General features: G+C 41.7%; 1 protein-coding gene across 2 annotated transcripts in view; it reads right to left on the bottom strand.

Annotated features, from left to right (window-relative positions):
* Positions 1-13,954, bottom strand: part of DENND4A (DENN domain containing 4A) — an 858,339-nt gene that overhangs the window by 148,337 nt on the left and 696,048 nt on the right. For both annotated transcript variants that reach the window (XM_053718534.1, XM_053718535.1), the window contains exon 28: positions 7,420-7,674. In XM_053718534.1, coding sequence (XP_053574509.1) covers positions 7,420-7,674 — 255 coding nt within the window. The remainder of the gene's footprint in view (positions 1-7,419; positions 7,675-13,954) is intronic.

Below are 13,954 nucleotides of genomic sequence, written 5' to 3'. Positions count from 1 at the left end.
GATTGACGTGAACACAGTTAGACCCCAATCCCTGCTTGCAGGGATAAGTACCCAAAAAAGGATTAAATATCTTCAGACACCATCTTCACACATTCTCCATTGATAAAGGCAATAAATTGCCCATCGTGCTGCAGCTCAGTTTTAGGGTCTTGGCAATCTTCTTAAAGCCTAGGCCATCTTTATGTAGAGCAATACTTATTTTTTCAGATCAGATCCTTAGAGAGTTCTTTAGCATGAGGTGCCATGTTGAACTTCCAGTGACCAATATGAGAGAGTGTGAGAGCGATAACATCAAATTTAACACACCTGCTCCCCATTCACACCTGAGACCTTGTAACACTAACGGCTCACATGACACCGGGGAGGGAAAATGGCTAATTGGACATTTCCACTTAGGGGTGTACTCACTTATGTTGCCAACGGTTTAGACATTAATGGCTGTGTGTTGAGTTATTTTGAGGGGACAGCAAATTTACACTGTTATGCAGGCTGTACACTCACTACTTTACATTGTAGCAATGTGTCATTTCTTCAGTGTTGTCACATGAAAAGATATAATAAAATATTTACAAAAATGCAAGGGCTGTACTCACTTCTTGCTGGGGTGCTCTTTTTCTCCTCCTGCTGGCCAGGAGTTGAATATCCCACTAGTAATTGGAATGACGTTGTGGACTCTCCTTGCCATAGGAAAGAAATATAATTATTAAAGGATAAGATAGTATTAAAATAAGGATTTATATTAGTCTAGTCGAGGCATAAATACTTTTAAGAATAATTCTCACTAAGTGTATTTTTCTCTCTCTGTGAGATCATACATCTGTTGCTAATTACTCATTAGTGACAGCCCTAGGCAAAATATTATTACCATTTTGCTCCTCCTACCATTAGAAAGAAATAAAAATGATGATTCTCTAAGAAAACTCATTGGGCTAGATCTTATGTAAGTCACTTTAGTTCACTCAAATGTAGGATCACTTTTGTTTAGTAACAGATTGCTATATGTGGCTTACTAAACAACAATGGCGAACATTTATGTGTTGGTACGGACTAAATTTGAATTATATCTGATGAACATATGCCACCACTAGCTCTCTGAGCAAGCACAGTGTTTGAATGAGTGTGCGCATATTAACATCCAATATGCAGAACTTTTATTTCACTTTTTGCCATGAGAATTTTTTTTGTGTGTGAACATTTTTCTGCGGGTCATTTTTAAATTAAATTTTAAATTAGGTAGTTACACTAAAGCACCACCTAAACTGTAATTTTTTGATCATCACATAATTATAAGGTAAAAATGTAGTAATAAAAAAGGTGCAATGGTCATAAGAATGTCTTAAATTCCAGAGTCACAGCTTTGCAGACTGATAAAGGCTGGGGCGAGGTTGAAAAAAATCCAGTCAGCCAGTCATTAAAGGGACAGTAAACCTACCAAATAATGTTATATAATTCTGCACATAGTGAAGAATTATATAACATTAGCCTAGCGGCAGCTTTCTAAAGCACAGGACTGCAGAGATATTTTACTACGAAAATGAATTTTACAGAGTGTCGCTCCTGGCTCTACTGAGCGGGTCTGTTTTTCCCTAAGTGCATTGCGGGCACGCTGTCTAGTCACAGCATGCCCGATTGCGCCATTAAACTGAATGTAGCTTGTTCCTGCTACCAGACCAGAGCGGAAGCGAGCTACATTCAGTTTAATGGCGCGATCGGGCGTGCTGTGACTAGACAGAGTGCCAGTGATGCGCTTAGGAAAAAACAGACCCGCTCAGTAGAGCCAGGATCTGCGTTCTGCAAACTTAATTTTCGTAGTAAAATATCTCTGCAGTCCTTTGCTTTAGAAAGCTGGCGCTAAGCTAATGTTATATAATTCTGCCCTATGTGCAGAATTATATAACATTATTTGGTAGGTTTACTGTCCCTTTAATCAATGCATTGCAATTTTGCAAGGCTGCTCCATATTTGACTGTATCTTCAAACATTGTTTGCTCCGGCTGCACTGTTAGAAAACTTATACAGAGCAACCAGAGTGCTGTTTGAAGAGAAAAGCTTGATGTGGAGCAGTGCTGCAAAGGCATCTTTAAGGCCGACTGTTATGGCATATTACAACATCGAGCACTGTTAAAACCCTTACTGGGACCCCCTTACATAACCCATTTGAGAAGAGACCATCTCCCAGTGCAATTAATCCTACCTGCAACCCTCTCCCAGCACAAGTAACATTAAGTACTGTTTACTTTGTCCCACAATACAATCACTATACACTAAATTAATCCAATAGGAGGGGAGAATTAGGTTTGGGAGGCAGTTGTCTTATGGATAGGGGAAGTTATGGTTAATTAAACTGAAGCTATCATGAAGTTAAAACGAAATTTATGCTTACCTGATAAAAAAAAATAAAAATCTTTCTTGACACGATGAGTCCACGGATCATCTAATTACTATTGGGAATCAATACCCAAGCTAGAGAACACAGATGATAAGGGAGGGACAAGACAGGGAACCTAAACAGAAGGCACCACTGCTTGAAGAATCTTTCTCCCAAAGGAAGCCTCAGCCGAGGCAAAAGTATCAAACTTATAGAATTTTGAAAAAGTATGTAGAGAGGACCAAGTTGCTGCCTTGCAAATCTGTTCTACATTTTTGAATGCCCAGGAAGAGGAAACAGCCCTCATAGAATGAGCCGTAACCTTCTCAGGAGGCTGCTGTCCAGCAGTCTCATAGGCAAAGCGAATTATACTCTTCAGCCACAAAGAAAGAGAAGTAGCAGTAGCTTTCTGCCGCTTACGTTTCCCAGAGAAAACTACAAATAGAGCAAAAGACTGACGAAAATCCTTAGTCGCCTGTAAAAAGAATTTTAAAACACGAACCACATCTAGGTTGTGCAAAAGACGTTCCTTATGAGAAGAAGGATTAGGACATAAAGAAGGAACAACAATCTCCTGATTAATGTTCCAATCTGAAATTCCTTTAGGAAGAAAACCCAATTTAGTATGTAAAACAACCTTATCCGAGTGAAAGTTAAGATAGGGAGACTCATGCTGTAAAACTGAGAGTTCAGAGACTCTACGAGCAGAAGAAATAGCAACAAGAAACAACACCTTCCAAGATAACAACTTAATATCTAAGGAATGCATAGGTTCAAAAGGAGCCTGCTGAAGAACCTTAAGAATAAGATTACGACTCCAGGGAGGAGTAACAGGTTTGAACACAGGCCTGATTCTGACCAAGGCCTGACAGAACGATTGAACATCTGGTACCTCTGCCATACGTTTATGTAACAAAATAGATAAGGCAGAAATGTGACCTTTCAAGGAGCTGAAAAACCACGCTTAGATAAAATTAAGCGTTCAATCTCCAAGCAGTCAGCTTCAGAGAAACTAGATTTGGATGAAGGAAGAGCCCTTGAAGTAGAAAGTCCTTTCTTAGAGGAAGTTTCCAAGGAGGGAGAGATGACATCTCCACTAGGTCTGCATACCAAATCCTGCGAGGCCACGCCGGAGCAATGAGAATCACTGATGCCCTCGCTTCCCAATTGTTTACTCCTGGAATGTGGATCGCAGATAGACAACAGTTGTGGGTCTCCGTCCACTGAATAATCTTGGACACTTCTTTCATGGCCAAAGAACTACGATGTCCACCCTTGATGTAAGCCACTGAGGTTATGTTGTCCGACTGAAATCTGATAACCCGGGCAGAAGCTAACTGAGGCCAGGCGAGCATTGAAGATTGCTCTTAGCTCTAGAATGTTTATGGGGAGAACAGATTCTTCCCGAGTCCATGTCCCCTGAGCCCTTAGAAGGCCCCAGACTGCTCCTCAACCTGTCAGGCTGGGATCCGTAGTCACTATCACCCAGGTAGGTCTGCGAAAACAGGTTCCCTGGGAGAGATGATCCTGAAACAACCACCAAGGAAGAGAATCTCTTGTCATCTGATCCAAATGAATTTGCGGAGACAGATCCGCGTAATCCCCTTTCCACTGTCTGAGCATGCCTACCTGCAGAGGTCTGAGAGGGAAACGAGCTAAAGGAATAATATCCATGGTGGCTACCATGAGACCGATTACCTCCATACATTGAGCAACTGATGGCTGAGGAGAGGACTGAAATATTTTCATCAAAACTGAATCTATTATGGCTCCCAAAAAGACTACCCTTGTAGATGGAATTAAGGAACTCTTTTCCAGATTCACCTTCCAACCGTGAGAGCGCAGGAAGGATACAAGCATCTCCGTGTCTGAGCTTGCTAGATGAAAAGACTGGGCCTGAACCAGAATGTCGTCCAGATAAGGCACCACTGCAATACCCTGTAACCGGAGCACTGCCAACAGAGATCCCAGAAACTTTGAAAAAATTCTGGGAGCTGTAGCTAGTCCGAAAGGAAGAGCCACAACCTGTAAGTGTTTGTGGAGAAAAGCAAATCTCAGAAACATGTGATGATCCCTGTGGATGGGAACATGAAGGTACGCATCCTTTAAATCTACTGTAGTCATAAATTGACCCTCTTGAACTAAGGGAAGAATGGAACAAATAGTTTCCATTTTGAAGGACAGTACTCTGAGGAATTTGTAATTTGTTTAGACTCTTGAGATCCAAGATTGGTCTGAAGGTTCCCTCTTTCTTGGGAACCACAAACAGATTAGAGTAAAATCCCAGACCATGCCCCTGTACTGGAACAGGAACTATAACTCCTATTTCAGATAGATCCCGAACACAACGTAAGAACGCCTCTCTTTTTATCTGGTCTACAGATAATCTTGAGAGCAGAAATCTGCCCCTGGGGGGAAAGGTCTTGAATTCTAGTTTGTATCCCTGGGAAACGATGTCTATCGCCCAAGGATCCTGAACATCCCAAGCCCAAGAGAAAAAGGAAAGTCTGCCCCCCACAAGATCCGGTCCCAGATCGGGGGCAGACCCTTAATGCCGACTTTGAATCATTAGCAGGCTTCTTGGATGGTTTTCCCTTATTCCAAGATTGGTTGGGTCTCCAGGAAGGTTTGGACTGATTCTGGGCCAAACAAGGTCTTACCCTTGTAAGGAATAGACAAAAGCTTAGACGACACATATACAGACCAAGATTTCAGCCATAAAGCTCTTTGAGCCAGAATGGCAAAACTAGAAATCTTTGCTCCTAACTTGATAACTTGAAGGGAAGCATCAGAAATGAAAAGAAATTGGCCAATTTAAGAGCCCTGATCCTGTCCTGGATTTCTTCAAGGGGAATGTCTGTTTGAAAGCAATCAGACAACGCATCAAACCAGTATGCAGCCGCGCTAGAAACGGTAGCAATACACACCGCAGGTTGACATGGTAAACCCTGGTGAATATACATTTTCTTAAGAAAACCCTCCAGTTTCTTATCCATAGGGTCCTTAAAAGAACAGCTATGCTCTATGGGAATAGTAGTTCTCTTAGCTAAAGTGGAAATTGCCCCTTACACCTTGGGGACCGTTTGCCAAGACTCCATAATAGAGTAATCAATGGGAAACATCTTCTTAAAAATAGGAGGAGAAAAAGGAATACCCAGCTTCTCCCATTCCTTAACAATAATTTCTGAAGCCCGATCTGGTACGGGAAACATTCCAGCATGGAAGGTACATCATAATACTTGTTAAGTTTATTAGACTTTTTAGGGTTGACAATGACAGTAGAGTCAGAGTCGTGCAGAGTAGTCAAAAACTCCTTGAGTAGTAAACGGGGGTGTTCCAGCTTAAACCAGAGGAAGGAATTACACTGTCAGAATCTGAGATTTCACCCGGAAAATCCTCCTCATCAGATTTATGAGAGGAAACATTCGGAATAACCACAACCGAGTCAGATACCTTATGCACTGATTCTTTAGACTTCCTCTTGCACTTTCCCTGTAGCATGGGAAAAGCAGACAACACATCAGAAACTGCAGAAGACATGAGGGAAGCCATGTCTTGCAAGGAGACCCCAGCCGGAGCTTGAGAGGAAGCGCAGGGCACTGGAATTAATGGGTACGAAAATTTGGGACACCTGAGGAGAAAAATGCGGCATATCTTGCACATTGTCAGAAGACTCCTGGGCAGCATCCGTCTTAGACAATATAGGCTCAAGATTTAATGTTCTCTCAACACATGAGGAACAAAAAGGAATTGGTGGTTCAATATTAGCATTCAAACATAAAGGACATCTTTAATCTGTAACAGAGTCTTGATCCATCTTAACAGAATAACTATAAATAATTAAATAATGAACAATTTAAATAAAGAAAAAAAACGTTACTGTTTCTTTAAATTTTAAAATGAAACTGCTTTTTTTTTTGATGCAATGCAAAAACGAAACTGCTTTATTTTTTGAACAAATACAAAAATGCTTTATTTTACAAGATATTGAGTAATAAAAAAGTCTTAACACCTGAAACAGCCTCTACACCTCAGCAATAGCTTTGCTGAGGTGCCTATTTAAAAAGAAACCGCTTTATTTTTTAAAACCGGAATCCAAACTGGAGCTGTTTCAGTAATGACAGGCTAACAAATGACAGTTAAACTTGAAAAACAATAAGATGCAGATATCTCTCCTCCATATACAGGAAGTGAGAGAATAACAAGTGCACAAGAGATACATTTTTACCTCACACAAGCCCCGCCCATCGTGGGCGTGTCAAAAATAACGTCTTAGCAGACATCTTAAAGCAAAAAACATTAACAAAACCACCAAAATGAGCCAAGTTTTCCTCAAGTCCCCAGTGCCTGCAGTACTGCCATACATAATCCCCTTAAAACACTAGGAGTAATGTATTAAGAATCCCTGTCAGGGAAATAGTAAAGTGCCATGTTTTTTCCTTAAAGCTGCTTAAGAAAATAAATTAGCACTTACCTCAATAAATCTGCCTGGCAGCAAGGCAGCTCACTAGGTTTGGAGAGGTCCTTTCCCTCACATTGACCTGTGGAAAATATTAATAAGGGCAGCAACTTTTATTTAAATATGAGGGAGGCGCAAATACACACCATATATAGGCAATATTTTGGAATATGTGCCCAAAGAACCTTTCTAGATCAATAAATCATCTTTAAAGACAATAATCCCTAAAATAAAACAAGAATAACATGTTTTGAACAAAAAATGATCTGGGGTTTATTATCTGTATATTGGAATGTGACAGTAGATCCCCTCCATATTTTAATATCATACAGATAATCAAGGATCTTCCTCATAACCCACATTACACAGACCTACAGTCTTATGTTTCTGTAATACCATTAGCTGTGAGGTCTGACAATCCAATGAGTTTTAGACATCCTATATGAGAATAAATGTCACATATGTATTTTTTTAAAACCCTTTGTAATGCTCTAATTCTATTTTTTGGAGTGTGGGAGCTCTCCTCTCAGTGGTACCTAATTAATCCTAAACAATCAGCAATATCTCCTCCTGGGTACTAGTGTTCAAATACCTTGGAATTCCTATTGCAATGCTCTGATGACAGTATTAATCCAGGAAGGTTGCTAGGAAGATTTAGTCTCCTGAAATACCACACCAAGTTCCAGAACACTTCAGGATGGTGGTCAACAAATCCAGGAACAGTTATAGATGGGTCACCTTCATTCTCCAGCAAGCTCTCCAATTCCTTCCACACTACTAGAGGACTGAGATAAGGAACAGTGATTGGTTCAGGACTCTGCATCTTCCACTCTACTCCCAATGAATCCTGATTTCAGAAATGAGAACAGAAGAGAGATTCAAATAAATTAAGTTTCATTTAAACTAGGAGCATGTTTAAAATGAAAGATACTAAGCAAGATTATAAACATTTTTGTGAAGAGACTAAAGTAAAAGTTGATCTTAAATTTATTGTTAAACGATTTTTATCATGAACTTAGTGGCAAAACATTAAGCAGGAGATGCTCCATTACAACTGTGTTAATATTAACCCACCACTTGCAAAATTCTAGAAAATTCAAGCAAACTATTGAAAAACAATTTTTACATTCAGTTCAACTATTTGGAAAGTGAGAGTACACAATACTACAAAAGGTGGTTCATTAATATGTGCTGTCAGTGAGAAAACGAATATCACTAAGTATTAAATTACCACTTTCTCTTACATTTATTGTGATGGCATATGAAGTAGGAAATTATTCATTACCATTGTGATATTAACAAAATACTGTGAATCATAATACAAGTTAGATCAGGTGGGTAACAAAAAAACAAATTATGCTTACCTGATAATTTCCTTTTCTTCAGACAGAAAGAGTCCACAGCTGCATTCATTACTTTTGGGAATTCAGAACCTGGCCACCAGGAGGAGGCAAAGACACCCCAGCCAAAGGTTTAAATACTTCTCCCCCATCCCTTAGTCATTCTGCCGAGGAACAAGGAACAGTAGAAGAAGCATAGGGTGAAAAGGTGCCAGAAGAACAAAAATAACTGATGCCCTTTAGAAAAATTACGGGCGGGGAGCTGTGGACTCTTTCCTTCTGAAGAAAAGGAAATGATCAAGTAAGCATAATTTATGTTTTTCTTCATAAACGGAAAGAGTCCACAGCTGCATTCATTACTTTTGGGAAAACAATACCCAAGCTACAGAGGACACTGAATGTTAAAACGGAAGGGTACAAAAGGCGGCCAATTCTGAGGGCACCACGCCCAAAACCCTTACACCAGAAACCCCAGCTTCGTCCGAAGCAGAGAAAAATTTGAAAAAAGAAAAAGCCCAAGGACACAGATCCACAAATAGACCATAAGCCTTGCTAGAGACCGCAGGAACTAGACTCGACTGAGCCAACAGCCTCCAAAAACAAGGGGTCACAATCTAAAGTCAGAGGGTAGTAGATTCAGGAGAAATTTGAGGAAGCATTTTTTTACAGAAAGGGTGGTGGATTCATGGAATAAACTTCCATTTGAGGTGGTAAACACAAAGACTGTAAAGGAATTTAAAAATGCCTGGGACATGCATAAGGCTATCCTAAGGAAAAAGTAACATGTAATATGGGTAGACTTGATGGGCCTTTTTGGTTCTTATCTACCATCAAATTCTATGTTTCTATGTTTCAAAAGACACCGGTAACCAACAGACAGTCTCCAAACCCCTTACTAAAGAAAGGGATCAAACAGCCGTATTCAGTGAAAAGGAGAAAACATCCATGAAGGATTTTATAGAACCCTAAATAGGGCACAGCTCCATAAATAGGGCCCAAACGAGCCCCAAAGAACACCGGGCGAGAAGAAAACCCTAAGGCCAAGACAACTGAGACCCAACCAGTCTCGTAGAACAAAGGAGAGAACACCCATGCCACGAAAGAGAAGATAATCTTCTCCAACAAAGTGCATCCGCACCCCAAAAGGTAACTGGAGTCGTCCCCAGACACCGTTAAAGACAGCTCAGATTATTCAAATATTAAAAAAACCCTGTGTAGCAACTCAGAGAAAGTCCTGATGGCAACACCTGAAGAGTAAGAACACTGCACGCTGCTATCATCCGAAGATGAATCTAGAAATTTGAATATATGCAGGCAAGTGGAGGCAGATTAGGTTAAGATCCAATCCTAACCTACAACTTGATAGGCATCCAGCTAACCAGCGGACGCCGCCAGTCTTTCCCACAAAATCGTGAACATGGAAAAGAAGCAAAGTCCCCCAAGGACGGCTCATCCAACCTCAATGATCCGAGGAAGAAATTGTCAGAGCAACAGATCTCAGATCCTGCTCCAAACACTGAGCCAGCACAAGCGACAGGCATGTCTGACAGACAGGGGAAACAAAAACCACCCCATCCCAAGCCCCCCAGGGAATGGAAGAATGGGGAAAATTATCCACCTCAACAGAGCTTGGGTGCCAACTCATTCACTCTTACAAACACACTTCCAAAAGAAGCCCCTAGGACTTGGTATAGCGAAATGTCAAAGAGATCCCAAGAGATCTGACACAACTCTCCTTGAGAGACGCAACACAGAGTCTACTCTCCAACAGCTGGTCGAACAAGCCACAGAGCAGCAGACTGCTGCCTCTCCAAATAAAAAGTACTTGCACCAAGAACAAGTGCCTTAATAAGAGCTTTGAGCAAGACCTGAACACACAACCTTCAGAATTTGAAAACTGCCACGCTAACTCAAGCGTTAACGAAGATAAGGACCACAATTATACAAGAAGAGGAGGCCCTCCTGCTGAATGAGGTAATTTATCCCCCCAAAGGGGGAGGACACAGGTAGAAACGGCACCCATGCCCACAAGGAAGGGAAAAGCCGAATGCTAGTCAGTCGAGACTGAATGAAGATCATTCAGATCACCACTGTAGTATACAACAGAGAAAAACTCCCGGTTAAAAGGAGAAACTCTGTCCTAAGGACAATCAGCCCCCACAAGGAAGGGAAAAGCCGAATGCTAGTCAGTTGAGACTGAATGAAGATCATTCAGATCACCACTGTAGTATGCAACAGAGAAAAACTCCCTGTTAAAAGGAAAAACTCTGTCCTAAGGACAATCAGCCCCCATAGAAAACTCGGTCGTCCTGAACCAGTCCACAGTATCATAAGTCCATAAGTATCTGATATAAGAACCCAAGAACTGGGACCCACAGTCGTCTTAAAACGAACAACGCCTCCAGGGAGCACAAAATACCCAGTCTGAAGATTCAGACCTCACAGGGGATGATATCCAGCTTAACCCGGAGAAACGGGCACATGACTCACTCATAAATTCCCAGCCCAAAGGAAAAAAACGCCCCTAACAGGAGACCAACTCCCCACCAACAAGGTGCTAGGCCGTAGTCAAGCAAACTACTCTAGAGCCCTAAAGGCACCAAAGACCACACACGCGCAGTCCAAGACTAAGAGAAATAATTACGAGACCAAAGGACCACCAAGGAATAAGAATGCTAAGCATCCCGATTCCTGGTGGAACATCCCCTAGACGAAATCTAGGAAAGGAAGAGACAACCTTCTATAGTCCCTAATATGGCACAACGAACGACCAAAAGCAGAAAGAGCCACATGGCCCTCAACTTCTGTTAAGAAAAAAACGGACGAAGGACAAACAGTCTTGACTCTAAGGAAGAGATCACAAGAAGGAATAAGTCCTAAAAGGACAATCCCAAAACCTTGAAAGGCAAGTCCGCCAGTAACTGGCTGCACGAAGGGCCTAAATCCCTTAAATCCTAACTCACAAACGGGAAGGAAACACTCTAGATTCCGAGTCGGAACCAACAGTGTATGTCGTAGTGGATCTCAATAGTGTCCCGTCCAACTAGATTGAAAGGCTAATGGAATGCTGGCTGAAATTTGTAAAATAAAACCAAAATAATAGTGGTAACCACTCTGCACCCTAACCGGACCCGCCAGACATAGCAGACGCCACGTCTCTGAAATAGGTCTTAAAAACTGAAGGATTTTTACCCAGTCAGGACCAGCCTGAACCAAGGGCCCAATACTGACAAGGCCACACAAAGTCACTCTCTAAGAGGGAGAGATAAATAACAGACAGAGGACTAAAACACGTCACCATGAACAAACTTTCATAAAAGTAACAGTGCGATTACAGAATCGCAAGTATCAATTCAAGAGAAGAAAATACCCAAAGGAAATATTGTAGCAAACATGAGCTGTATACCAAATAAAATCCATCCTAACCGGATTAAAAGAAAATATAAGGCAACCTGTAGGTTATCGCCCAGGAAGAAAACAAAACGTGCCTCAGTAGAACACGGAGCACCAGTCTATAACGAAAGGCAAAACTTACCTCCTCCAGGACAAACGAAGACCCTGGCCCCGAAGGTTGACCCCCTGAGGCCTCAGGGACAGTCAATCCCCCAGAGGGCTGAACTGGACCAGACGATCTCACGCCTGACGAACCCTGATTAACGGAACCAGGACAATATCTAAAACACACTCCTGGGAGATGTAAATGCGCCAGAGCTAAAGATATGGCCATGCAGAACTGTGTCGTAACCTCCGGAGGAAACAAGCCACCCTCCCAAGAAGGATAAGCCACGTTTGGGTTACCTGCATGCGTAGTAAGAGTTGGTTGTAGGAACGCACCTCGTGGAAAGCAGAATCCCCGGAGGTGGACGGCTCAGCGGGGCCCCTGATTCCCTGATCCAGAGGAACGGAGCACTCTAAAATGGCATTCGGAACATAACTGATAGACATGTTATCACCCGGGCCAATTCATATTCTTCGCAAGAAGTAGAATCAGAAACATCCGTCTCCAAAAAATCAAAATCCCCCATAACTGGGATATTGATAAAAAATGGACCAATAATAAAAATGTAAATGGCACCTTACACCCCCAATGGCGGGGGTACTCCCCACCTCCTATGAACCAGACACAATGAAACAGAATTTCTCTGTCACCACACAGTCAGGAATGCGGAAATGGAGAGCCAAAACGTGACCACCCGGTCACAAGGTGTACCATGCAGTCCATGAAAAGCGGGCCCGACCGTAAAGGCCGCTTCACTTGCAATAGGCCGTTATGTTCCGAAAAAGCCATGAGCCCAAGTATTACTACACAGTAGCAGACAGAATCACATAACAAACAAAATGATTAAAAAAACCCTGTTCAATAACCCCCCTCAGGAGATATTAACCCTTGATTCCAAGATACAAAAGGAGCCTCACTGAGACCCTGTATTTAAGTTATTCCCGCAAGGTTGTAACCTCTCGGATAAACGTTCTTACCGGAATCTACGCCGTGGAACAGGAACACAGCCCTTCAATTGTGACAGCGTCGCTTCTGCCATTGACTTGAGAGAAGAAAGCAGGCAACGAAACTCATCAGCGCAACACAATTTTCTGATTGATAGTATCTGTATATACCACCTTGGAAGAAAAAAAAATAACTAGTGCAAATAACAGCCTTATCCTGAAGAAAAATCAGAAAAGGAAGTTTGCATGTCAAAGCTGAAAGCTCAGAGACCCTTCTACCAAAGAAATATGGAACCTTCCAGGATGAAAGCTAAAGGTCTAAAGGCCTTGTATTACAAGTAAGCGCTAGTTTCACTCATCAAGGAGGCAAAAGAAAATGACTGAGGACCATGGGAAGTAGGAGGGATTTAAACCTCTCGTATGTTAGGGTGTCTTTCGTCTCCTTCTAGATGTCAGGAGGGGAATATTCCCACATGTAATCACTCTTGGATTATCACCATCTAACGAAAGAAAATGGTTTTACATAGAACAACAACATACTGTCATGAGACATGTCAAGAAAAGTATTCCTAGAAAACCACCTGGAAAGGAGAAATGAAGTACAGAAAAGGAATCCAATCTGTGCTGACCTAGGGAAGGGTTGAAGTAGTCCTCTCAGGAAGTAACTGATGAAGAGAGCCCAGTGTCCTGATAGAGGAGAGGAGACAGAATAGTACATTCCCAATGATGAAAAGGTTAAAGCTTCAAAAGGCACTCCAGAAGGTGGGCAAATGGAATGCTTACTAGAACCATAACCAGAAGCCAGATAGCCCTCATGTAAAGACATACTAATCCATCTTTTTGACCTCTGACGAGCTGGAAGAGCTTAACAATGAGCAAGAGTGAGTGATGAGGCATGAGTTCACAACTCCCAAAAGAGGGGATCAGGGTGGTTGATATCTACAAATGGCTCTGTAGTTACATGAGCCAGCAGATTATATAGAATGAGGCCATGGTGAGGATGTCAACCACAATGGGTGAGATTCAGATGGAAAAAGCATGGAGAAGGAAGCATTAGTCACCCATAGACCTGTGGCTAGACCAGAGAGACTGGTCACAAACTGGAAAAAAAAAAATTATTGACAAAAACCTAAGCAGTGAAACTTATAGTGAGCGGGATGAAAGGGAATATTGAAATATTTATTTACAAGAATCCATAGCTCAAATTGAGGAGAATCAGGGATATTTGACAATTTTTTTGAAAGGCAAATTCAAATAATTTGACAGAAAAATATTTGTAGGTACTGGTGAGAAAAAAAAAAAACACGTAGGAAGGAGGGAATCATCGAATAGTGTGTGTGTGTG

This window comes from Bombina bombina, chromosome 6 (assembly GCF_027579735.1).
Source record: "Bombina bombina isolate aBomBom1 chromosome 6, aBomBom1.pri, whole genome shotgun sequence".
Classification (NCBI taxonomy): domain Eukaryota; kingdom Metazoa; phylum Chordata; class Amphibia; order Anura; family Bombinatoridae; genus Bombina; species Bombina bombina.
This window is presented reverse-complemented; position numbering and strand designations above follow the sequence as displayed.